The sequence below is a fragment of the Candoia aspera genome, chromosome 5 (assembly GCF_035149785.1).
Source record: "Candoia aspera isolate rCanAsp1 chromosome 5, rCanAsp1.hap2, whole genome shotgun sequence".
Lineage (NCBI taxonomy): Eukaryota > Metazoa > Chordata > Lepidosauria > Squamata > Boidae > Candoia > Candoia aspera.
Genome location: NC_086157.1, coordinates 1,131,916 through 1,156,879, shown reverse-complemented (window position 1 = coordinate 1,156,879; position 24,964 = coordinate 1,131,916). Strand labels below are relative to the sequence as shown.

At 44.1% G+C, this 24,964-nt stretch overlaps 1 protein-coding gene across 1 annotated transcript in view; it reads left to right on the top strand.

Moving 5' to 3' along the window:
- Window positions 1-24,345, top strand: part of PIBF1 (progesterone immunomodulatory binding factor 1) — a 68,297-nt gene extending 43,952 nt beyond the window's left edge. The window contains exons 13-17 of the mRNA XM_063304532.1: window positions 5,351-5,453; window positions 7,627-7,757; window positions 8,936-9,020; window positions 22,426-22,599; window positions 24,126-24,345. Of these exons, the coding sequence (XP_063160602.1) occupies window positions 5,351-5,453; window positions 7,627-7,757; window positions 8,936-9,020; window positions 22,426-22,599; window positions 24,126-24,182 (550 nt within the window). The 3' untranslated portion in view covers window positions 24,183-24,345. The remainder of the gene's footprint in view (window positions 1-5,350; window positions 5,454-7,626; window positions 7,758-8,935; window positions 9,021-22,425; window positions 22,600-24,125) is intronic.
- Window positions 24,346-24,964: the final 619 nt, after the last annotated feature.

Here is a 24,964-nt window from a genome sequence, read left to right as displayed (position 1 = left end):
AAGAGCCATTTTAAAAGTAAAGGAATTGTGTCTCTTATTTCGGCTGCAATTGTCTTTCCGTAGAGCAGCAGAAGATCAGTTTGTATCACAGCAAACGGCTTGCCTTATCTTATATGGATACCCTGCTACGGTTCCCTCTAAGCTTTAACACACCAGCCTGGTGCTCAAGTGAAACCACCTGGCATCCCAGTGAGTACACGAAGTCCCCACTGGATTTGCATGTTCCTTTTTTCCTGTAAATTATTCCTCCCTTCTCTTTTCTGGAACAGTGGCTGGCATTATGCGCAATCTAAGCCTCATGCCAGAGATGGGACGTTAAAGTCTGTGTTCAGAGCTGCAGGATGAACTTTGCCCTGCTCTTTACAATTGTGTGTTCCAGAGCTTGGTAGGTACTTTCAGAGGTTAGGGTGATGATAGTGACGTTGATTATGTAGCTGTCGGTGCTCCCAGCCTTCCTGATTGGACAAATTCATATGTATTGGACTACAGATCCCATCAGCCCCACCTGGCCTGTAGTTGTGGAATGAAACAGGAATGAATGTTCACACAGACAGGAGGTGAGGGAGATGCTCAAGTGTTTGTGCTTCAGCTAATGGGGCGTTCCTGGCCAACATTTTTGCATCCTCTGGTTTTTTCTTGCATAATTACCTGTCAGACTATTCCTTTTTGGATAATCAGGGTTATGCAGAATGTAGAAAATGAGTAAGAAATAGGAAGTGAAAGAAATTAAAAGGCAAGAGATAAGGGGATGGGTGGGGAAGTGATCAGGACTAAGTCTAACCTACACCAACATGATTCTCCATACCTCCACACGGTATCTTTTCATCCTCGCAAACTCCTTGCTTCTGATTCATGTTTTGCCTTTTGTTCTTGTCACTTCTCTCTTTTAAGCATCTCATCATCTCCGTCCAACCAGACTTTCTTCAACTTCCCCTTGCTCTCAACCCATTCACTCTTCCTTTACAATTGTTTTGGGATCCACTCATTTATTCTCTCAATATGAACAAACCACCCTGACGTACTTCTTTCATATGGGTAATTTCTTTCTTCAGTCCATCTTCGTTTATCATTTTTTACCTGATCTCTTCATGTTTTACCGCACAGCTTTCCTGAAGGTCCCATCCATGCTGCATGCAACTTATTTTTATGTCTCTCCTGACCCACCCAATTCCCACAGAATAAAATGAGCAGAAGCACAGCCTTATACAAAGCTGTTTTTACTTCTTCCAAGTATCCTTTTTCATACTTCTCGCTCATATATCTCCACCTCTACGGCACATTATAACATAATTCTTTTCACTCTATTAAGCAGCTTCCTCTATCCTTATGACTACTCATTATTTTGAAAACTAATCTGTCTTCTAAGACTTTTTCCTAGAGAACATGTGCTTTCTCTTCCTGCAGTCATTTTACTTTCATATTTTTTCCACTTCTTTCCTTCCACATTCATTTTTCTCTAAAAATCCAGGCTTGACACTGCAAATAGTGGTTTGTCTCACACAGAACCTCTCATCACCCTTTATCTTTCAGATTATCTCAGCCTTTCATCATAAACAGTCTAACTGGTCACCCTTTTTGGTTTGCAATATGGATGTATAAATAGATTTATGCATCAACCAAGTATTGAAAACAAACAGGCATCCTTCTAAGCACATACAATATAATAACAAGTCATTAGCCTTGTTCATTTATGGGTCTCCAAACAGCCCAGTTGCTTTTTTGAATTCTCTTGTCACCACCCAATTTATATTTTCTGGCATACATTTTCCATTCATAATTAAACCTACGTGTTCACTTCCCTGCACGTATTCATCAGCATCGCTCCAGAAGATCAGTCCTCCTTCACTCAGATCTGTTTCATGTTTCACCTTTCTGTTATTTCCACAGACATAGGATGGATCTGTTTTCCTTCCATCTCCTCCTCTAATTCATGCCTTTTCCCGTTTATGCCTCCTGCAGTCCAGGTTGTGGCCTTGCGTATGTCATTGGGGTGACCAGATAGGCCCATAGAGCTGCACTGCCCATCCTAGCTTTGGTCAATCAAGGCTTTCACACAACCCTTTGTAGAAAGAGTGAGCGAAGACTTCAGTCTGAGTCATACCCATGCCATATGCAACTTTCCCTGTTAAAGTCAGGGCAGCATTTTGGCCAGAATGCCAGATACACAACCACAACCCAGTTTTATCTTAGGATGTTCACACTATTCTTGGTAAGGTAATATATCTGATCTAAGACTGACTAGCAAGTCAGCATAATATTGCCCATTTCTTATCAGCTAGGAGGGACATGGATGCATTAGCCCATAGTCCAGATTCCCCCAACTTTTCCATTTGAAAATCTACCCCCTCCTGGCCTGCAGTGAATTTGGTACCTGGTTTGTAGTTCCTGCTGTTAGCCTTAGGGTTTGTTCTCCTCCCAACAGCCCTTTCTCAGACTTCCCACCCAGCAAGATTTATCCTCACTCACATCATGTTATAAGGTAGAATTCCAATTAGACCTAATTTAGGATTAACTTTAAAAGGGGGGGGGGATTGCTTTTAATTCCCCAAGTGTATAAGCAATCTTGTCATTCTAATTAATTAAGTTTGATAGAAAATAAATCTGGCATATGGCAAGTTGATTTATTTGGCTGGATGTGTCCGGCATTTATTTTTTCCTGTACTGGATTCAGTGCAGAAAAATAAAACCATATCTGTGCCACTCTGACAAATCACATTTTTCAAACTGTTGAAAGCTCTGCTTGTCCAGGGAAAATGAAACCAGTAACACACTTTCCCTCATGTTTGTCTACAGTCAGTTGTCTATTTTTTTCTTTCGTGTCTCACACAGAACACTTCACTTCTGGGCCGTGCTGCAGTACAAGCCCATGACTTCCTTGTGTTGGGCCTTTTTTGCTCTAAGTACAAGTAAACAGATCCCAAAGCGGTATAAATGCTGGTATAAATGCTCTTTTTCCTGAACACACTTGAGCATTGTGCCCATTCCAAGGGACTTATTGAAAACAGAAAACCATTTACCTCTGCTTGACTGAACTTGAGCATATAATGAGTTCATTTTATGAAATTTGGTCTGAAAACAGCAGGAATTTTTCTGGCTGTGCATTGTGGTTGTTTTGTGTGTAACTTACAGCTAAAGAAAGCAAAAAAACCCCTCTTCTTACCCGTTTGCATTTAAAATGGAGTTTACAGCATCTGAGTCAGCATGAGGGGGAAAAAAGTTGGAAACCTGGCGTGGGTTTTTTTCAGGACCCTTTCTCGTTGTCTTTTGTGCGGAATGCGAGGTTCACATTAAATACATCCAAAAGGAGGGTTCAGTATACCAAATAAGATGGCATTGTGACAGAACTGAAGTTTTACTTGGTGCTACTGTAGAAAGACAGCTTCAGAAGCCTATTATTTTTAAAACCACGTTATTGGATAATACAGGGGCAGTCCTCGAATTACAATCACAGTTGGGACCCGAATTTCCAATGTAAGTCATTCTACTCGTAAGTTGAGTCACCATGTGACTGGACCCAATTTTAAGACCATTTTTACAGCAGTCTTTAAGCAAATCCAGCTTCCCCAAGGGGCATTTTTGCCGGAAAACAGCAAAAAAGCCACAAAAGGCAATCACATGACCATGGGATGCTGCAACTGGTCATAAACACAAGCCAGTTGCCAAGCGCCCCAATGTGATCGTGTGACCACGGGGTGGAGGTGCCGCAAAGCACCCATTCTGAGGCCATCATAACTTTGGACCATCGTTAAACAAATGGTTGTAAGTTGAGTACCTGTAAATTATTTTTAGACATTACAGGTTTTCCTTTTTATTGTCGTTAGTTAATCCTGCATTTGTGAAAATGAAGCTGAACCTTAAGCTATAGAAGCCCCAGCCCTTTTATAAAATAAAAGTTAAAACCGACCCTAGCCTTGCCAGGGTCTTACTCCTAAATGCCGTCCGGGCGTTCCTGGTCTGAGAGCGTTCCCTTTCCATCCCCGTACCGGGAGGGGTTTGCCCTGCTCAGGCTGGGCGCTGGGTTGCAGGAAGGGGAGGGAAAAGGTGCCTCTGCTGAGAGACCTTTTCCTCAGGAGCCAGCAAAAGGGCTTTCCTGGGAAGAGAAGAGCGAACCTTCTTGCACAGGAATCCGCCCGGGCACCAAAGTCCCGGGTACAAGCCTGACAGAGTCAGAAAGATTGCACCTTCCTACCACAATTACATGGTTGTGGATGCTCCCTTCTCCCTCCCCTCACCTCTCCAAAGCCCACGTGGCCCTGAGTGAATGCAGTTTGCATTGTTGAATGTTTTGCTTTGAGTTATTTTTTTTTTAATAAAAATAAATTGCTTCATATATTTCCTCCAGTGACGTTATAATTTATTTGAATTTAGATAAGAGAAAGAAAGAGGATTCTCTGTAATGCCTACCTAAAGGTAATTTTATGGTGCTTGAATGCCTTTTGATAGCCATCTGAAACGCAACCTCTAGAGCCGGTCACTGCCATAAACCGGGCCGTTTAATTACGGAGTGAGAGTGAGGGGGATATTGTTCCAATCCAGTTAACGCTGCAGGTGCTGGCTTTGGGCTTCAGACTGTAGCATTAGGAAACGATACAATTCAGCCCCTACACAACAACTGTATTTGTACTGCTAGCCTGTCTTTCAGAAGTCTCGAAACAGTCCATCCTTTGGACAGGCGCCTTCTGGAAAGTAGGAACTTTGTTGTCCAGGGCAAGCCCAAAGATCTAATACACTCTGAATTTGTATAGGAGGGAGGGAGGGAGGCTCCCAACCACATGGTAGACGAATCCAGGATGCTATGTCTCCAAAACCAGACTCAATTACATGGTCCCAAGATAACTGACTGCACTGACAAATTACGTATATTTATGCATCAAGGGACAAAGTAGGATGATAAACACGTTTCATATGTTACACATTGTACAGTGCCTGAAAGATATACTGCAAATAATATATTTTCCCAAACCATATGAAAAAAGATATCAAAATCTGTTATTTTTCCTTTGGAATGGGTTTGCAAAAAAATAAACCCTAACACCATTAAAGAAAAATCCATCAAAATTATTAGCCAGAAAACATGTCTTTGAACTGGTCTGCTTCCACAAGCTACTCGCCTAAGAACAGGATAAATCACACATTTTGCAAAAACAGCAGTTGTGATCTTACGGGAAGGCACGCATGGAAAGATTGGACGTTGCATCCGTAGTGGCTCCAGAATAACTTTAATAAAGCTCCCCTGTCCATCACAGTTTATAAACTCGTGTATGTGTTAATGTGCTGAGGAAAAGTAAGTATAAATTCTACTTCAAAAGACATCCAGTTTAAAAAACTTTTTTTTTTTGTCTTGGCACAGCGTGCATTTGGCAAGAAGGTTGCTGCAGCTAGAGAAGCAAAACACGCTGCTTACAAGAGACTTGGAGCACCGGAAGGAAGAGGTTGCCCACATTTCACAAGAGGTACAATTCATGTGTGTGTCTGCGTATACATATATACAGTGTGAGTGTGTATGTGTGTGTGTGTGTGTGTGTGTATTCATTCATTCATTCATTCATTCATTCATACACACTGAGAGAGACCACTATATATTGAACTAGAATTTCAAAATAAAACAATTTTGAACGTGTGGACAGTTGTGGACAATGCACACAATCTAGTCCTTTTCAGTTCAATATATGTTGCATTAAAGCAGAGATGAAAAGACAGATTACTCTGCAGACTAAACAAAACACAGACTAGACAGATAAGCCTCTTCTCTGAGCAGGGAAAAACGAGGAAAACTGGTTTAGCTTTCTTAAGGGTTTTTTTTTAATGCAATACCTATCTATCTATCTATCTATCTATCTATCTATCTATCTATCTATCTATCTATCTATTCATTTATTTATGCATGCGTGCCATATGGCTGCCCACCTCAGACAATATAACCTCGGGCAGCCAACGGCAATAGTGCAGAAAAGTGAAACAACCCCCATCCATCCCTGAATGGACACCATCGCACACAACCAGGGGCCCCCGCTCTCCTTTCCCAACTCATCTATGGTATATCGTGCTTTCGGATTCTGGATCGGCTGGCCTGTGCTCACCTTCAGCTGGCTGCTTTTCCTGAAGGGTTCTACCTTTGAACTCAATCGGGACCTGGGCTGGTTCACACAAGGTCCAGCCAGATGCCAGTAACTGTCTTCTGATACATTCCTCAGCTGTCGGTATTTGAAGATGGAGGAGACCCTTAGCCATTCTGCCAGGAGGCTCATGCCGTAGATTTGAATAAAGGCAGGGTGATGTATTTTTAGTTCCTTTCCTAATGATTCCCAACATGGAATAATCTTTTCCACAGCAGCCACTCATTGTGCAGATGATTTTGCTGAGCTGTCTTCCTCAGCCCCATATCCCTCACCTGTGGCAACTGAACACATCACATTCTCACCCAGAAATCCTTATGAGCAGAAACAAGATGGAAACAAAGCCTTGCAACTGGAGGATGAGGAAAATGCACAATTTCCCCTTAATGGCAGTACTTTCCCAGAATAAATGCTGTGATTCTTTGAAGATACTGAGAATTTGAAAATTCCTCGTGGTTATAAGTCATTATCTGAGCAAATAAATAGCTAGTGTCTTTTATTTTATTTTGTACTGGAGCTGTTGGAATTCCAGAAGGATGAAGCAGAATTGTCATTCACTTCCCAGTAAATGCCCTTTAATAACCACTTTCCCAAGTACAAAAATGTCACTAACAACTTAGAGACACCAGGTAGAAGTAAGTCCGGTTGATTTTTTTATTTGACTGCATTTTTCTTTGAAGCTTAAGCTTTAAACAGACCAAATTAAATGCCTTGCTTCTGCAAATAAAACCATGGTTTAACCTATCTAAAAGCTGGCCATGAGTATCAACCACCCATTGCTTTTAAAATGTTTGATGGAATTGATTACTGGCATATTCCGAATTGTAACAAGGTTTTCAAATAAAGTTTTTCAATCAGAAGATAAAACTTCTAATCTGGGTTGTGAGTAACAAAATGGGGACAGATGACTTTGGCAAATTTTCCAAGGTAAAGCTTGATTACATCCCTTTAGCTATACTGAGAATCCATTGGAGTCCCCAGCAAGCGCAAACAGATTTTCAGAACAGTCTTAAATGTTCTCCCTGACCCCTTGTGAACTGTCAGAAGGCATTGTCCTCTGCTGTCCTCTGCACAGTGAAAGTATGAAGTAGAAGTATATGTTTGCCTGGGCTATCTCCTCTGGAAAGGGTGCAGTCCAATAGAACATACTTTTCTCTATAATTCTTTCTTTGAAAGCAACACTTGCATTTAAAACTTCTGGGTTAGGATCAGTTGCCCTAAATCTGTATCTGCTTGCAATTTCTTTGAAGTGATGTGCAGTTATATAATTTTGAAGTGCTGCTGTAATGCAAGAAAAACTGAAAAGACAAAACAACTGAGATTCCCTTACAGTCAGTTGCAAATAATATTTAATGAGCATTTAGCTCCACCCTACAGCTTTTTAAAATGGTCTTTACACAGGGTATCACAGTGACATTGCAAGAGAGGGGAGGAGGCAGAAAGAACACACAGGTATGGAGCTGCCCTCCATATTTTAAATGTTCACAGATTTTTCCTCTCTTTTTTCCAGCGAGACAAAGCCAATTCCCTGTTGAACCAAGTGCAGCAACCCTACAAGTACCTTATTGAGTCTGTGCAGCAGAGAGATTCTCAGATCCTGGCGCAGAAAGAACGTATTGCACAATATGAAAAGGATATTAGGTAAAGATTCCAAATGCGATTTTGAGTTTCACCTGGACTCTAGAATCCTTTTTTCTTTATTGTACGGTTCTGTTCTGTAGCGAGCTGAATGAACATCTTGCAAGCAGACCTCTTTCACACTGGAAGATTTAGCTGAATGTTTTTATTGTCTCCCAGGATAACATTCTTTGTTGTTGTTTCTTTGTTTGCACCTCACTGCATTCTGTTGGTTGATTGCACACCATGAATTCCACAACTTTACTTTTCCTGTTCAGCAAGCTTTTTTCCCAAAGCACTGCCGTTCTCGGCTGAATAGCCATTTCAGAGCTCAGTCATTTGAAAGCAGGACTGTCACCTTAATTGCATACATGGCTTCTTCCTCGTCCTGAAAGCCAAGAGCCTGTATAATTTGTGTTACCCCTTTGCGACGGTGCCAGCCCACGTGGCGCTTGGATCTCCCTGCTCAGGGCGCTGGTGCCTCTGGGTAACAAGCTCCGTGTCTCGTGCCAGGCACTCTGCCTTTTCCCCAGTGAGCGCGAGGGAGAGGCATTGGGGCATTCACTTAGGAACTAGTGCCTCAAACGGATGGGCCTTCCTGGTGTCTCTCTGGGATCGCGTGATGTACGCAAGAGCTTACACTGTCTCTGTTTTACTTCACATCTCTCTCAAAGCAGCTGTTGCGAATTGAAGCAACACCTTCTGCAGCCACAGAAAACCTCCATCACTGATATGGACAAAGCTGTGGTTTAATCCCCCAAATTTAATGTTACAACCACAGTTAGCGTACATCGACAGAGCAGCGCTTCACTATGCACCTATTGGGTATGGCCCCTGTTGGCTTCTTGCCTGATCCTTGTCACGGCAAAGCACTCAACACTGATCATGAGCAGTCTCGTCGTAGCATAGGGGATTCTGGGCCTCTGCTCGGTGGACCGCCTCCGGTTTGGAAGACACAACATAGTGTGGACTGCTTGGGCCAATATGTTAAACACCTACACAGTCCTTGTGCTACTGCTTAGAGGCTGTGGGTGCTATGTTGAGTTGTCTGTATGGTTCATAGCCTGAAGAGGATACTCATGTTTTCCTTTTCAAAAAGGATCTGTGTGTGCTTAAGTCCCAGCAATTTATTTTAAAAGCTCACATTGCAACTAGAATACAGTATTGCTACATTTCATAACCCATTTCCTTCTCCCCACCAGTCTTTTAAATCAAGAGAAGAAAGCTTTGCTGCGGGTCAAGAATCAGATGGCAGCAGATTTGGAAAGGCTTCTAAATCACCGTGAGGTAATCGTCTTGTTTTAGCCTGGCTATTACCATAAATGGTTTCCCCTCACCGCCCTCTTCGTGCTACTCATAGGGTGTTTTGTTTCCACGTTCCTAGTTTTTCCAGAATAATTCTTCAAACGCCCAGCACAGCTCTGCTTGCCCCGCGTGTCCACCCTCTTTCCTTGCAGTCCTCCCCATGGCTGCTGTGAACTGCTGCCCCAAACCCTCCACTTTAAACTCAAGCTCAGACCATCTCCCGGCCACCAGCTTCCATCAGCCTCAGAACCTCCTTAATCCCAGCCCTGTTAATCCCATGGCCAGGCTACTGCGGAAGGTTCATCTTCTACTTGGAAAACCAGTCTCCCTGAATTGCTCCCCACCACTGCCCCCGCATGTCCAGGCAGAAACCAGGCTCTTTGCCAAGCAGCAGAAGGGAGCAAAGGGCCTGAGCTCCTGCTCCATCAGTTCCCTCCTTTTCCAAATGCCAGTGCCCCGAGGTTGGCCAAGCAGAAAAAGGGCTTCCTTCCCATCCCAGCAAGCACATGCAGCCACACCAGGCTCTGCCGATTCTCGGGAGGAAAGGGTGGGAGTAGGAGGCCACCAGGTGTCTCTCACTGCCTGAGACCATCCTCAGCTGCTCCGGGCATCCTGCCCAGCTGTAGTGAGGGAGCTGGGAGCTGTGGTCTCACAACACCTGGAAGACCACGGGATTCCTGCCCTGCTCTTCTCACCACAGTTTTCCCTCTTTCTTGATCATGGTTGAGTGGTAGAACCTAGAGGGATGAGCTTCGCCTCTGTTATAAACATAGAATTTGACATTTTACATTTCACAATACGTTTCAACAATTCAGTTAAGATACGTATAGTTCATTTCTTCCTTTACGTTGTTTTGTTGTTCTTTATCCTATTTTCCAAGTATGTTCTAGCTTTAATTGTTGGCATTTTCAGATGCTCAAGTGAAAAGCTCTGTTAAATTCCAAAGGATTTCTTGTCAAGAACCCTTTGCACCTTAATTCCCGTTTAGCACCATCACTGTCTCCTAATCCATTTATTGGATGCCATTGTCCTGGGTGTGTAATGAATAGTTGGCATTGTGATATATGGCCTGTTTAAAAAGTATAATATAGACAGGTTATTCCTTTTTATTATGTCCTTAATATATGGTGTCATGTAACATTAACAGGAGCCTTGTTCATTTCACCCTCTGTGAAATAATTGCTTCCCAAGGCAAAACGTTTCAAAGCTCACTAGCTTTGTATTAACAAAATAAAATAAACATAAGATTTTGCAGGTAGCCTCCTCTGGGTGTTCGCAACTTCCACAAGTGTTTTCCAAATATAGCTTCCAAATCATTAGTAACATTGTTTGGCATATGCCTCATTTATTGGATGGATTTTTTTTTCCTGTTAGATTGTAAAATCCCTTTCCGCAGCTATTCATATAGGACTTGTATTGGAAAGAGAAAATTGCTACCTTACACATCAGGAACTGCTTTCTAATACTGCAATTATTGGTTATTAATCTGAGATAGGAGATACGCTCAGAATCTGTTTCCTGCATTAGTTCAGTTCTCATACTTCTGAGACGCTACTGCTCTGTCGCTCTTCGGAGTCTGTTTCCTGAAGTTCAAGAGCACCCAGGAGCACAAACGTTGCACCTCTCGGCAACACCGTAAAGCCACCATGCTTTCTCCATTCCGCCCTCCACATGCTGCAGTGGGACTCAGAGTATCTCCTTTTGGCCGCCCCAGAGTTCTTCCTTCTCCTGCTCTGAAGCATTGGCTGTTGACTAGGGCAGGGCATGGAAGCCTGAAGGGAGGACCTCGGGGCTGGGCACTGAGGGGCTGGTACTGGCTGGGGTGTTGAAGTCCCCCCCCCTCCACGTACCAAGAGGGAGGGAGGGCGGTAGTCGGAATTTGCGAGTTGGGCGGTCTCATAACTCATCAGCTAAATAAACAAGCAAGCTGCATATTTGCACTCCATTAACCATGAGGTGGGCTTACCGTGTCTGGGTTACAAAACTCCAGTTGAGAACTCCATGGCAGTTGAGAGAGAGAGAGCCCCCTAACACTTTGCTGCCATTTTTCCAGCCCACATAGAGTGATCCTATCCTAACTGATGTGCTAACAGGAAGGCTCTACTCACTGTCCCTCGTGACCTCCCGTTTGGACTACTGCAACGTGCCCTACGTGGGGCTGCCCTTGAAGAGCATTCAGAGGCTTCAGCTGGTACAGAATGCAGCTGCCCAGGTTGTAAATAGTGTCGGCTACTCAGCACACACAACACCGCTGCTTCAGGAGCTGCATTGGCTGCCAGTGTGCTTCCGGGTGCAGTTCAGGGTGCTGGTTGTCACCTTTAAAGCCCTTTGTGGCATGGGACTGGGTTACCTGAGGGACCGTCTTTCCCAGTCCGGCAGGATGGGCATGCTCCGGGTCCTGTCAGCCAAGAAATGTTGACTGGCTGGGACCAGGAGACATGCCTTTTCTGCTGTGGCACCTGCCCTCTGGGACATCCTCCCTCCTGAGATTAGGATGGCCCCGGCCCTGTTGGCTTTCCAGAAGGCCTTGAAGACCTGGCTTTGTGCCCAGGCCTGGCACCCCGAGTGTGGGAAAGGCCCCGTTTCATGGTTGTACTGACACCAATGGTTTTTAAGATCTCACAGCTGTATTTATATTTAATTTTTTGTATCGTTTTAATTGTTTGATTGTTTTTATTATTGTTAGCCACCTAGAGTCACTGGTCTGAGATGGGCGGCTATATAAATTGAATAAGTAAGCAAGTAGGTTTCCACAACAGGAGCACTATAACCTTGGGAAACTATTGCGGTACAATTATTTGGGAGTAGGAAGGGATTGTTGGTTTAGTTGGTTGGATTTTGTTTCCAAATCACTTTGCAACCTCAGCTCTTACGAGGGTTGAGCCCAGTGCCCCTCTTTGTCTCTCCTGAACCATCTGATGAGTTTTCCTGCTGGCCATGATTGGATATCACCATCATGCTGCATTTGCAGAAAGGACTTGGAGGCTGCCATTTGGAAGTTGCTACTCCACCCCTGCCACATCACACCCACGAAACGGTTTCGGTGAGGAGTTTTTACATGCAAAACATACAAGGAACGGTGGAGCAGGGAGTGAGGTCAGCCCCCACACTTGTGAAAATCCTTCACTGCTAAGGCATGACTCTGCCAGCCACCCTCTTCAGTGGCCCATGGGACTTGCAAATGGGGGGCCTTCAGAAGTGTGGAGGTCAACTCCCAGAATTCTCAGCATTGGCCATGCTTGAAGGGTGAAGGGCACCCTGCTGGTGAATAATTGGTCTCCAGCTTCATTTCTGGGTCTTCAGGATTTCATTATAATGGCATTAAAGATTGCAATTAAAGTGAATTGATGGGACTGAATTTCATTGACACCAGCTAGGTTGTGAATTTTTAATTTAATCCTTAAATATGCTTTTCTACTCCTACATATACCGGAAAAGCTTAAGCTACGAAAAAGGTGTACGTTGGTCCATAGATTTTCAGGGGAATTACAGACTCCAGATCTGTGTTCTGCATAGCTGAACCCTTGAACTGCCAAAACCAATCTAACTTTTCACATTAAAGCCCTGTCATAATCGCAAAACAAATAAGAGCAACCCCAAGAAATGGAACTGATTTGGGTCAACTCGACCTCGATCCCAGATGAGCCTGCTCCATCAGGTAGGCGTAGGAGGAATGAAGTGGCAGGTCATGCTTTTTATATGGTTCCGTGAGTCAAACTGATGGATGAGGGAACTGTGCGTGATAGGTCTTGCCCCACGTCATTAATCTGGTTGGCAGATGGGAGGTTCAGATCTGACTGTCTTTCCCCTGTGTCACTTCTTCCTCCCTGGAGCCCACGTTCCTGTGGTTGCTAGTTTTTTGCCAGCATCAAGCGAGGGAATTTCAGGCATTTACGGGGCTCTTGCTTCTCCTCCTACCCAGTGTGATCACAGCAGCACTGAAAGATGGAGAAGTCGCAACTGGACCAATGAGATCTCTGTTTGGAAGGGTCAGGAGAGGAAGGCGGGTGGGTTCTAAGGGCGAGGGAAGCAGGAGCAACCTCAGAAGCCCTTTGGGGCCACTGTTGGATGGGCAGTCCTTGCTTTATTGGAGACAGCCCCCTTTGGGGTAGTTTAGATTTCCTGGGGAACACCAGCTCAAGAGCTGAAGCAGAGAAAAAGACACTTGGTGCAGATAAATGTGTCTTTGTACAAAATACAAATTAAACCATCTTTTAAAGCCTTATCTTCTGACTCAAGCTCTAAACCAGTGTTTCTCAACCTTGGCAACTTTAAGCTGTGTGGACTTCAACTTCTAGAATTTCCCAGCCAGCCTAGCTGGCTGGGGAATCCTGGGAGCTGAAGTCCACACAGTTTAAAATTGCCACGGTTGAGAAACACTGCTCCAAAACCCCGGCTGCCTTTTTGCCTTCTGCCCATTAGAGCGATTCTGTCTTCCAACTCTGGTCTGCCTGGCTGTGCAGCAGATCCTCCCGTGGCCCAGAAGGCTTGGCAGATTCCTTGTGCCACATTTTGTTTTCCCAGAAAGTTTTCAGGTTGGATTACAATTCAGTTTAAATACATCTGCCTGTGAGATGCAAGACTGCGCATGCTCTCTCTTGCTCTTGCCCTCTCCCTCTATCTATCTACAATAGATTTCCAGGCAAATATTTCCCCTTTATTAAATCCTCGAAAGAACACAAAGAAAGCGTGATGACGATGTGTTCTCGGAGGGCCAAGTCATGTCCAGAGCCATTATGCAGCTTTCAGGTTTCTCGGTGCTGTATGTTCAGTTAGCAAAGTTGGCCTGGGGTTGGGGAGCTGCTTCTGGGCCTGGGATGCTCTGAATCCTTGGCTTTTTTCTGAAGGAGCCCAAGAACTCAAAGGTTTTCCCCTGCACTCTTGAGCATTCATCCCTCTTTCGTATGTCACTGGCTGATCCTTTCCCAAGATTGGGAAAAGGCCATCCTGATCCTGTGTGTGTGTGTGTGTGTGCGCGCACGTGCACACGTGCAAAACAAGAATCATGTTTTGTTGGAAGGAAAATTCCTATCTTAGAATTCTGCTGCTGGGAGGGACCATTCAGGCCAACCTTTGGGACAGGAGTCCAACTCTCAGGGCAGGGATCCAAATTAAATGGTCCCCAACAGAGAGCTGTTCTTGAGCACATCTTGAAAAAGAAAGCCATCATCACTGCTTTGGCTCATTGGTTTCACTGTGAAACTGCTCCTACGTTGCAAAGGTTTTTTCTAACATTCAGGAGGAGTCGGCCTTCCTTTAAACCCATCATTCTGTCTTCCACACTCTGAAACACGAGAGAGCACCTCTAGTCCTCTTCTGTGCATTCTCCTTCCAGGTATCGAAGAGTGGTGCCGTGACTTCCTCCGGCCAGCTTCTCCCAAGGCGGAACGTTCCGTCTGTTGTCCTTACTAACCTGTCCTGCTTCCTCTTCAGTGACCAGAACTGATACAGGACCAGGGGCCAGGTCAGACCAGCACAGAACGAGGTGGTAGGTGGCTTCCCCTGTTTTGGAAAGGTACCCCTTGATGCCTCCAGAAGCATGCCTGCCTTTTTGGCAACCACGTCTTGCTGCTGGCTCCTGCTGTCAGTCATCAGCAACTGCTTCGCAGACCTCTTCACAGGTTCTCCTGCCAGGCCAGGCATCCCAAGTCTGTCCTTGATTTCTGTTTCCTGAATGGATAACCATTCATTGGCTCCTCTTAAATTTCATTCTGTTATTCTTGTCCAATTTTTCCAGTTAACCAAGTTTATTTTGAATCTTATCCTGGCTTCTATTTGCTACCCTACCCATTTTGGTGTCATCTGCAAATTTGATAAGCATTCTCTCCACCTCCCCATGCAAGTTATCAACGCAGATCATGGAGAGAATGTAACTTTGTGGCACCCTACATATCAATTTATTCCAACTGAGTGAGGCTTCATTGAGGAGTGTGATTTGAGTACAGTTTTCAGTGCAGGAGGGTATCCACCTAAGTGCTAATCAGAGTATCACGGAGTAGCTTGTAAATGCTTCCTATTTTGCATTTTCATCATTCCTGCAGTTTACTTGAAAAGTCAGTCACCTGATCAAAAAAAGATAAAAGATCAGTCTGGCAAAATTTGTTCTTGAAAAATCCATGTTGTCTTCAGTCTGCTCAGAGACCAATAGCTTTATGGTCTGCTCTAGAATCTTCCCATGGTGGGTGACCTGATCTTTATTTCTCCTCTTTTTGAAGATAGGGGCAGAAATTGCCCTCCTCCTCTCCAAAATTTCTCAAACAAAATGCATATGGGTTAGGCCAGAGTTCAAGTTCCTTAAGTAACTGAGGATGGAAACCAGGTGACCCTGGGATTTTGAACGCATCCTTGGCTCCATGTTGATCTGTCTACATTCCCCCCTGCCCCCTTGTCCTGATCTTCACTATTTCCTGTGGAACCTTGTCCTCTTCTTGGGAGAGACCAAACCAGAACAGTCAAGTCTCTCTGTCTTTGGTTGCTGAGCAGCCGGCAGATGGCCATCCTCATTCAGCCACTGCCATATTGTGTCTCTTATCTTCTTCTTATGTTAAACGTCTTTGAAGAAGCTCTGCTTGTAGTGTTGCTAGCATCTTTCATCCAGCTCAGCTCATTTTCAACTTCAGCCTTTCTGACTTCATCTCCACAATTCCAGGCTGCCTTGGGTGACTTCTCTGTCTTTCTCCTGTGTACATCGTGTTCTGCTTCCATATCTCCCCTGAGCTTTGTCTGCAGCTCCCCTGAAATGATTGCAGTATTAGGATTGGGTTTTGCTTGAACAGAAAATGTATTTCTGTGGAACAGAAGAAAAGGTTGAGAAATGGCTCCTTAGTTAAACCAAGTAAGTCCCTCCCTCCCTCCCTCTTCTCTTTCTGTACATGTGTCTCTGTGCTTAAGAAAGTCTTCTTTCTTTTTGCACATGTGTTAAAACCTCTTTCGGTCTTCTAAAAACAAAATTGCTGATGAATAATGCTTTGTCCTTTTAAACATCCAGCCACGATGTAGTTATCATTTTTCTTTGGTACGTTAATGTTCCAGGTTCCTGGTTGCTATTAATGTTCCGTGTGGACAACCCCCAACCCGAGATTACAGGGACTTTTTTTTTTTTGGTACCACAAGTACGTCCTGGAGCGATTCTCATCAGCAACAGGCCACAATTACACTGTTAAGTGATAGTCAAGACATTTAAGCTTCCTACTGCCCTGCTTTATCAGCTTTCTCTCCTTTTTTTATTGTTTCTTATCTACAGAAATGCTGGTTAGGGTTAAACATAAATACTGTATAGAAGGCAATAGAATTTTTAACACCTGGAACCTTTAACAAATAGACTCATTCTTGCACACATTTTGTAGATGGGAAGTGACAGGTTTGAATCATTTCCTGGGTCCCTCAAAGTATCTCCCCCCCAAAAAACCCTCATATATTTATATTTATTGTATTATATAAACACATACAGAATATAATTCTGTTTTCAGGGAACTCAATTTGCATATGCTACAATAATAATCAGGGTTTATTGTAATGTAGATTTATAGAGAAGCATTGCAAGCATCTCACATTTTGATTTATAAGGGAAAAGTTCTAGGAAATACGGGCAAAATTTGTTGTTTTGTTTGAATTGCAAGATTGAACTGGAAATTATATTATAAGAGCTGCATTTTGAATAGAGCCAAGCTGCATTTATTTGTTTATTTGAGATGTGTGTTTTATCAAAACGGCTGGCAAGATCGTCTAAATAGTAGGATGTATTTATTGATTTGTTTATTGATTGATTTATTACTGGTGATTCTTTCAGTCCTACTGCTGTAGCAATGCAGGTATGTAAGCCTTTTATTTTCCCCAAGTTAAAGGAGTAAAGTACTCATAAAACACATTTATAGACCCCCCCCCCAAAAAAAAGCAGCAGGAGATAATTAACTGAACTTGAGACACATAGAAAAATTTGAGGCAGTTTTTTTTAATCTTTTCTTACGTACTTTCATTCGAAAGGCATACATTTAATAGCTGAGAAATTAAAGCTGTGGGGAAAGTGATTTTATTACAGATAGTTACCAAATATTTTATCCTGACTATTTCTTCTATTCAGATAAAGTCCAGTGAGTTCCAGTGATATTTTCTTTTTTAAAAAGCATTAGTAAGCTTTTGAGTTTTGTTCAGTACCTTTTGGGATAGGAAAGACGTTTATGTTTTTATTACCTATTTCACTGTAGGAAAGATACGAAAGGAGCTTCACACACGTCCGTTGGGACGTATTCAGTGTCTGGGATTCCAGAAGACCACGGGTGTCTGCTTTTTGTCCCTGTAAAGCAGGTCCAGTCCTTCATTTGCAGCAGCACTTTGTCCTCTGGCAGTCCCAGAAATGTCCGTTGCCCTGAGAAATCAGTTGTATGTCTCTGGTCTCCCCATCACTGCTCTAAAAAGCACTAAGGCGCCCCAGAAGTTAGGATGCGCCTGCTTGATCGGTCCAAGACCTGACTTGTCCGCTCTTTCCGAAAGTGCTGCAGTAGGGTCCCTGCTCCCAACCTGCAGAACAGAGCATTTTGTTTTGTCCACGAATTGTGTTGTCTGAGGGGTGCTGAGAGTCCAACAGCAAAGCTGCAGTAGATTGTTCTGGTGAGACCACCTGCTTAAAAAGGCGGGGGGGAAGAAGGAGCCAGAGGCACCAGACCGTTTTTAAGGCTGGGGCTGGCTTTCACACAGTAAGTCCATGAACTCTGTTCCGCCTACATCTTACTTGTTTTTTTCAGATCCATGGGTCTCGGGGGCTTGATCCAACCCATGCATTGAGCCTGGAACTGAATGCACCCAACGCATTTCTGCTCTTTACATCCCTGGGCTGACAGTCTCCAAACTCAGACAGCCCTGTATCTGACCAAAAACAAACATTTGGTAACACAGAATAACCACAGAATGGCTGAAGAGTGTCATTTCTTCATAATCCCTCTGGGTTCTGCAGGAGCTCTCGGAAACTCAGTCCCATCAACCAGGGCATCTTCAAGGACCTTGCAAACATTGGATGTCATACCATTGTTTTGGGCTGTCCTTTCCAAGAGGACAATTAAAGAGCCTAGGGCTGTGGCAGTCAGTGGCCTCTGACAGCCTCTTCACAAGGGTATTTCTGAGATGTGTCCATCTACAACCACCACCGCTGTCCCCACCTAGCACTGCTTGTAGCTCCAGGATGCAGATTTGATACTGGCTGTAGAGGCGGTCACTGTAAGCAGGAGTGGCTTTGGCCCTTTTAGGTTGGTTTGACAGCTGTGCTCATCCCTGAAGATGTCAGATCTGGCTGGGGTGACACACACCGTAGTTGAATCCCAGTTGGATGACTCCCACACCACATTCTGCATGGACTGCTGTTGAAGAGCCTTCAGAAGGAAAGAGGCTACTGGCAGGTCATTGGGAGCATGTGGCCACTTGGTGACTCAATTACTGCAATTGTTTCCTGGCTGCTAGTGTCTTTCTGTGCCCAGGTCGAAGCGCCAGCTTGGATCTTTAAACCCATGAATTGCTTGCGACTTATAGTGATGCCGAAAGGTTGTTTTCTCCCAAATGAACCTGCCAGACGTAGATATCTTTTTCACCTCCCTCTGACATCTGAGCTACATCTCAGAGAAGAGAGGTTTTGCTCTGTGCCTGTATCTGGATTTTGAATTGCCTTTCTTAGACTGCCATGTTTCTTCCATTCATACAAAGCTGCTTTGTGGCTGTGGATGAGATCTTTCTTCTTCGACTTCTGTATCTTCTCCCTCTTTCTTCATGAAATGAAAAGATAGATTCACAAGCCCGGCCTCAGAAATAAGCAACAGACAAGTCCTCTTGTCAACGAAAGTTCTCAGTTAAACCCATTGCAGTGTATCATCGGTAATACAAAGTCCAAACCAACCTGAGCAATAATATTTCCTTCTCACAAGTCTTATACCAGGGGAGGTTTCAGTGAAGCCTAATTTTATCAGGTTCTGCGAAGCCCAGAACTTAATCCAATCACTCTTGTCCAGAAAGGTTAGGATAATCTAGTCCATCTCTAGGCAAAAATAAGGAAGTAGACACAGACCTGCTATCATAAATATTCAGGGAAAAAAGTACTGAATTATTTCATTGTTCTTGTGTTCTGTTAAAAGTTGTTTATTAACAAGGAAGATTTTTAAAAAGAGACTGTTTGAAATAGCCAAATTAAAAATAATTGAGAAGCTTGCTTGCTTGATCGATTGATCAATTTTAGGACTTGAATATGGTTTCTTAAACCACTCCAGTTATTGATTAACCTTGGAGTTGGACTGCTTGGATCCTTACAGTGTGGAGCTTGGCACTTTGCTTTACACAGATGTTGCCTGCTGAGACAATCCCTTGTATTTTTGTTGATCAGTGGCTTGACTATCCTAACCTTTCTGGACTGAATCCACATGAGTGACTGGATTAAGTTCTGGGCTTTGCAGAACTTGATAGAATTAGGCTTCACTGAAACCTCCCCTGGTATAAGACTTGTGAGAAGGAAATAAACACGTTCAATTTTTCCCCTTCTTCCTGCTCACAACCAGATAACCAACAAGTATTATTTCTTACAGATGATCTCTTTTTCTTCTGAAGGGCTTCATATCCTTGGAGTATGTAACAAGTGGGCTTGTTTTCTTTCTTCATTTGTTTCGTTTCATGTTCCAATCTGTCATGTCCATTGTGAGTGACAAGGTGCTAATGAGAAACCCCCAGTTCAGATGATTTGGCTCTGTCACCCAACTGTTGTTAGAATCACGTTAACACTTAGACATAGGCTGGGACTTTACTTGGCACGAAACTCTTAAAAAGCTTTATGCAAGATCAGGTTACAGTCTTCAATATTTTAATAGAAATACTGGAGAAAAAAAAACTAGGAAAACCTCTCCTCTATCATCAGATTCTGGATCTCTCTCATCCTGCAAGACTCTACTGGTTTGCAGAGAGCTGGGAAGTTTGCCCTGATTTTCTGATAGGGCATTGTCTCCATGCTCTGCCAGGGGCTGGCCTCTCTCCAGGAGATACGATGGCCAAATAACATCTCTGTAACACAAACTCTTTGTCTGCAGGGATTGCTTGATGCTGTTTTGGGGGAGCTGTTTGGGGCAGTTGGTTCTGAATCCAACAGAGGATTCAGCTAAATTATCTTCATTACATATTTGGCTAGCATGGAAGCATTGCTTACATCCTAGTCCAAAAGGTCTTTGTAAGTTCTCTAACTTCCATAGTTTACAAGTAGTAGCTATGATTGGACTGTAATCACAGTCTGCTAAAGGTGAAGCACGTACTTGTAATATAATTGTCCACGTTATTTTCCTCGAGAAATGTTGTCTATGCATTGCTCTGGCAACGTCTTTGCAGAGTTTACAACTTTCAGCAACATGTTCGTATCAGTTGTGCAGCAGCCCTTGGAAACAGCTGCTCTGCAGTTGAACTGTTTTGACATGCCACTGCACATGGTTGCCTTATGCCAATAGCTACGATATTAAGCAATGGAGCAATGGGAAGGCTGCTCTGAGTGCTCCAGGGTTGGGATTGCAGCACGGGAGACTCCTACTGGAACATGGGGCATTAACTGAGTCAATTTCGTCGTGGCTCTAGGAAAGCCTGCCTGTTTTTACCTTTTAAGCAAAAGAATTCATACTGTCCTAACAACCATGACACATACTGCCTTCTACCCTAGAACTGCTTCTAAGCAGAAGTACATGAGGAATTGTAGTTTCCGCCCTTCCAGGCGCTTGTTCATTATTAAAGCCGTAACATGATGTGAATCATGTGATAGTCATGTTGAAGTTAAGAAATACGTTCCTAATTTATATTTTTCTCCAACAGAGAGATCTTGGCTTGCAGTCTTCAGACTTAAACAGTTAGTTTAGGCAACAGCATTGAAAACACGTCCTGGCCTCCCAAGCTGATGGGAAATGGGCCCTATCAAGAAAAATGGCGTATTGGCCTTAACCACCCCTCCCCCCCCACGAGAGCCCTTGTGCTTAAAGTGTTTGATTAACTTGTTTTTGGGGAAAGTTCTGGGAAGAAAGAGCTAATTTTTTTCTGAGCTGACACTGGAGATGTAAGGCATAATTTTTTTCACTTTTTCAAGGATGAAAGAGTTTGCATTATCTATCTTACACAAAACCGATTTCCTACCTCTTTTTCCCCAAATCACTTTTGGCACACTTCCCCAATTGAAAGAGACAGGCCAAGCTTGCGCAGTGATTCTGGGAGGGATGGTGAATTCATCCTGTCCGATTAATGAAGGTCCCGTCTTTCCTCAGATGCTGCTTGGATACCAAGCAGGGCACCTTCTGTTATGCCCACGGGAGACTTGGCATTACACACGCATGCGCATCTAAAGATGCTTTAACATTCAACTCCTCTTCAAGCACTGCACTGTTTTGCCCAGGTCAGCTAGGAACGCACCGTGAACTGGGCAAGCCCATCACCTCGGCAGTGTCTTTGCCCGAGGACCTCTGCTTTCCCCGAGGCATAGAGCTACAAGAAACCTTCTGAAGGGCCCTTTTGTGCAGTCTGGGAAAATTGGAGTGGGCAGTAAAGGACGAGGGCAAATTAACTTCGCAGGAAGCCAGTGAGTCCTGCTGCTTGAAACATGGATGGCGAAGCTGCCTGTCTCCCTCCGTGAAGGGCCACAGTGGCTAAGGAAGCCATGGAAGTTTCTATTTCTTGATTTTATAATCCGTTCCATGCGGGTGAAATCTGTTGCACTGTATTCTTCCCATCCTGTGGTTCTGTTTCCAAAATAGGAGTTCTCCTATCCTTTAACCCTCTAACCCAGTGTTTCTCAACCTTGGCAACTTTAAGACAGGTGGACTTCAACTCCCAGAATTCCCCAGCCAGTTGAAGTCCATGTGTCTGAAAGGTGCCAAGCTCGAGAACGACTGCTTCAACCCTCTGGTGTTTCTCCGGTAGTTTTTTTAAGGGTACTTTTTTTTCCCCCATATGTTCTTTCCCTTTTTTTTCTTCTTTCTTCAGAGAGATAAAGGATTTTCTTTTTAATATGTGCCTTTTGTAAAGCATGCATCTTATCACTCTTGATTATCAGCTGTTATTTGTAAGCATGTAGAGTGGATTTAGCAATGCTCTTTCTTTGCCAAGCGAGCCCTTCTTGTTTTAGAAGATATGGCAGCAGTGGGATGCTTAGTAGCCTCTGTAATCTTTTTCTGTGGCAGTACTTCAGAGAAGATGAACTCTTTAAGAATTCTTACTCACCTTTTCCGTATATTGTTTCCATGACGGGGTGGCTTCAAATAAATGAAGGGAGCAGAAAGGGAAGATAGCCATTCTGGTTGGCCACAGCAGCTCTGGTTGCACGCCCAGATGAGATGTCAGCAGGACATCCCCGTTTCACGCCCAGCAATTTGATCTTGCACTTTGGTTTTTTTAGGAACTAGCTGCGATGAAGCAGATGTTGATTACTCTTCATGGTCAACCTCAAGGGGACAGCTTGCCTCAAAAACAGAGAAGAACTTCACCAGAAAAACCTGTCTTGAGTCCATCCATTCAGCTCCATTTCCCACCTGAGGATGGAAATACGTTTGCACCCAAACCAACTGTCTTTGTAAGTTCAGTAGTGTTTTGATATCCACACATCTTGTTTCGACTGCGGCATGCCAGTGTTGAGCTTTAAATGGGGAGGTGTGCGATCCCACCTCAGTTAGGAGCTTTGCCATCAGCTTTTGTCAGTTGTATCCACCCCCATCAGAGGGTAGAGAAGAAGCCTGGGCACCTCAAGGAAAGAGCGGAATAGAAAGAGATGTGTGTTCTTTCACCACAGGCCTGCGGTTACAGAAACATAGGTTTGAAGATGGCATGTGCTGATGCCAAGATACAAAGCAGGGCTGCACCATTTCTGTGGGCTCAAGGCCGCACCCTTCGGAGTTGGCGTGTCAAGGGGCTCTTCCAGAGTGGGCAAGACCAAGAGCCAGCTGGGGATGGTTTCTCAGGCCTTGGGCATCTTTTAAGGCTCAAGACATCCATTTTGCTCCTCAAGATTTCTAAAACTCCTCAGAAATGCAATATTTTGGTCCCACTCACTCCGGAGTCTGCACAGAAGGGTGCTGACCCCAGAAGGGGTGCCTCCTTGGGACCACACTATTGGTATCCCAGCATAGGGGATTTTCAGATTCCTAACCATGAAGTAAGTTCACACCCATTGATTTCATCCTACCAGTAAGAAGCAGGCAGCCTGCAGAATATGTCCTTATCATACAGGTGACGCCCCCCCTCCCTAATCTAGAAATGCTACTGACTGGGATTGTTTTCTGGTGTTCAGCTTGGGAAGGAATAATTGTGTAACAAGAGTGCCTTGAAGACAGAGGATCTCTCAATTAAGAAACCTCCTAAGCTTGTTTGAAGCAAACGTCCATTTAACTAGCCAAATGGACACCCTGACAGCAGGATAAGCCAACAGACGATTCTCTCAGATTGTCCCCTGTGCTGAACCACTTTGAAAGCTTTAAAGATAACAGAGAGCAGCTTCCTTGGCACATCTTCCTAGGAATCATGGAATTGCAGCCAAGGTGTATTCTGACTTCCAGAGGGAGGCTAGCAGAGCCAGGCACATCTCGTTGCAAAGGTTCTGAACTGTCCCTCTTACCGATCACTTTCCTGTTTGTGTAAGTGAACTTCTAATGGTCAGAAGATGAGTAGATACCCCCCTGCCCTCTTGAATCCATGACGCCTAGATTATCAGCAGTTTTACTCCATGGGCCAACTTCCTACCAGGCATAGTCAAAACACCGTAAGAACTGTAAAGACAGGCATGGGCACATACAGGCAACGTCTCTACCTGGCTCTGGGCGAGGCCCTCATTGCTTGGCATAGTTCTGTGGCTCTTCCCAAAGTCGATTGGACAAAAGCGTATCAAACAGATTGAGCAAATACATTCAAATGTGCTGCAGTTGCATAATTTATATGGGTTGCAGAAACACACTTTCCTGGGACAGATCTTGGATTTCCTTTCTGGATGTTTGCCGTGGATGGTTTGCCTCAGTCATGTTGACCGTGAAGTGTTGGTGACATGGTTGTAAGCAAACCATCACGTCGCCTCACTCTGTGTTCACGTCTTGTCTTTTCTTTTACTAGACAAATGATGCTCCAGCACAAGGACGGAAGAAGGGGAAACAGACCAAAGCATCCTAGAGTTTTGTTCTAAGGAAGAATGATCACAATCATGTTCTAAAAGTCTTAATTAACTCTATTTTCATAACCACATTTGAACTCCCTTTATTTTAATATCACTGTTACACCAAAAAGGACCCTTGTGATACATGCCACTAGTCTGTTATCTTAAATGCTGCTAATAAAGACCTTTGACTATATTAAGCTGAGATTGATGTTTATTGAGAAATTCATTTTGAAGTAGCAAAATTCAAGCTTTTCTCTGGTTTTTCTGATTTCTGGGAATGGAGAAATAATAATGGTTACAGGAACTGTTGTTTGTCCATTGTCGTCGATAAAGACCTCAAGACCGTGAGTCACACTAAAACTAGATGTGGTGTGTCCAGAGATGACCGGTCAAGTCAATTCGGACAGAAAATGTCCTGGCACATGGGCAAACGTGTAGACACTGCAGGAGATTTGGACACTCGCACTTACGTTGTGCTTCCGCAGTGTGCCTTACTTTGTAAGCTTGGCAGATGAGGCCATGCCAGGCAGAGCTATTTTGTGCCAGCATTTCCCAGGAGGTCATGTCTATGTCGAGCGACTTCAGGGAGGCTTTAATGCATCTTTGTAACATTTCTTCTGCCCTCCTTGCAAGCGTTTTCCAGCAGGAACTGCTTGGGGATGCGCTCGTCTGGCACATGGATGACGTGACCTGCCCACCAGGTCTGTGCTCTCAACCAGCAGTGGGTGGATTGATGGTAGACTTGCTCTAGAGAGCACTTCAGTGTCTGGTACTTTATCTAGCCATCCGATGCCTA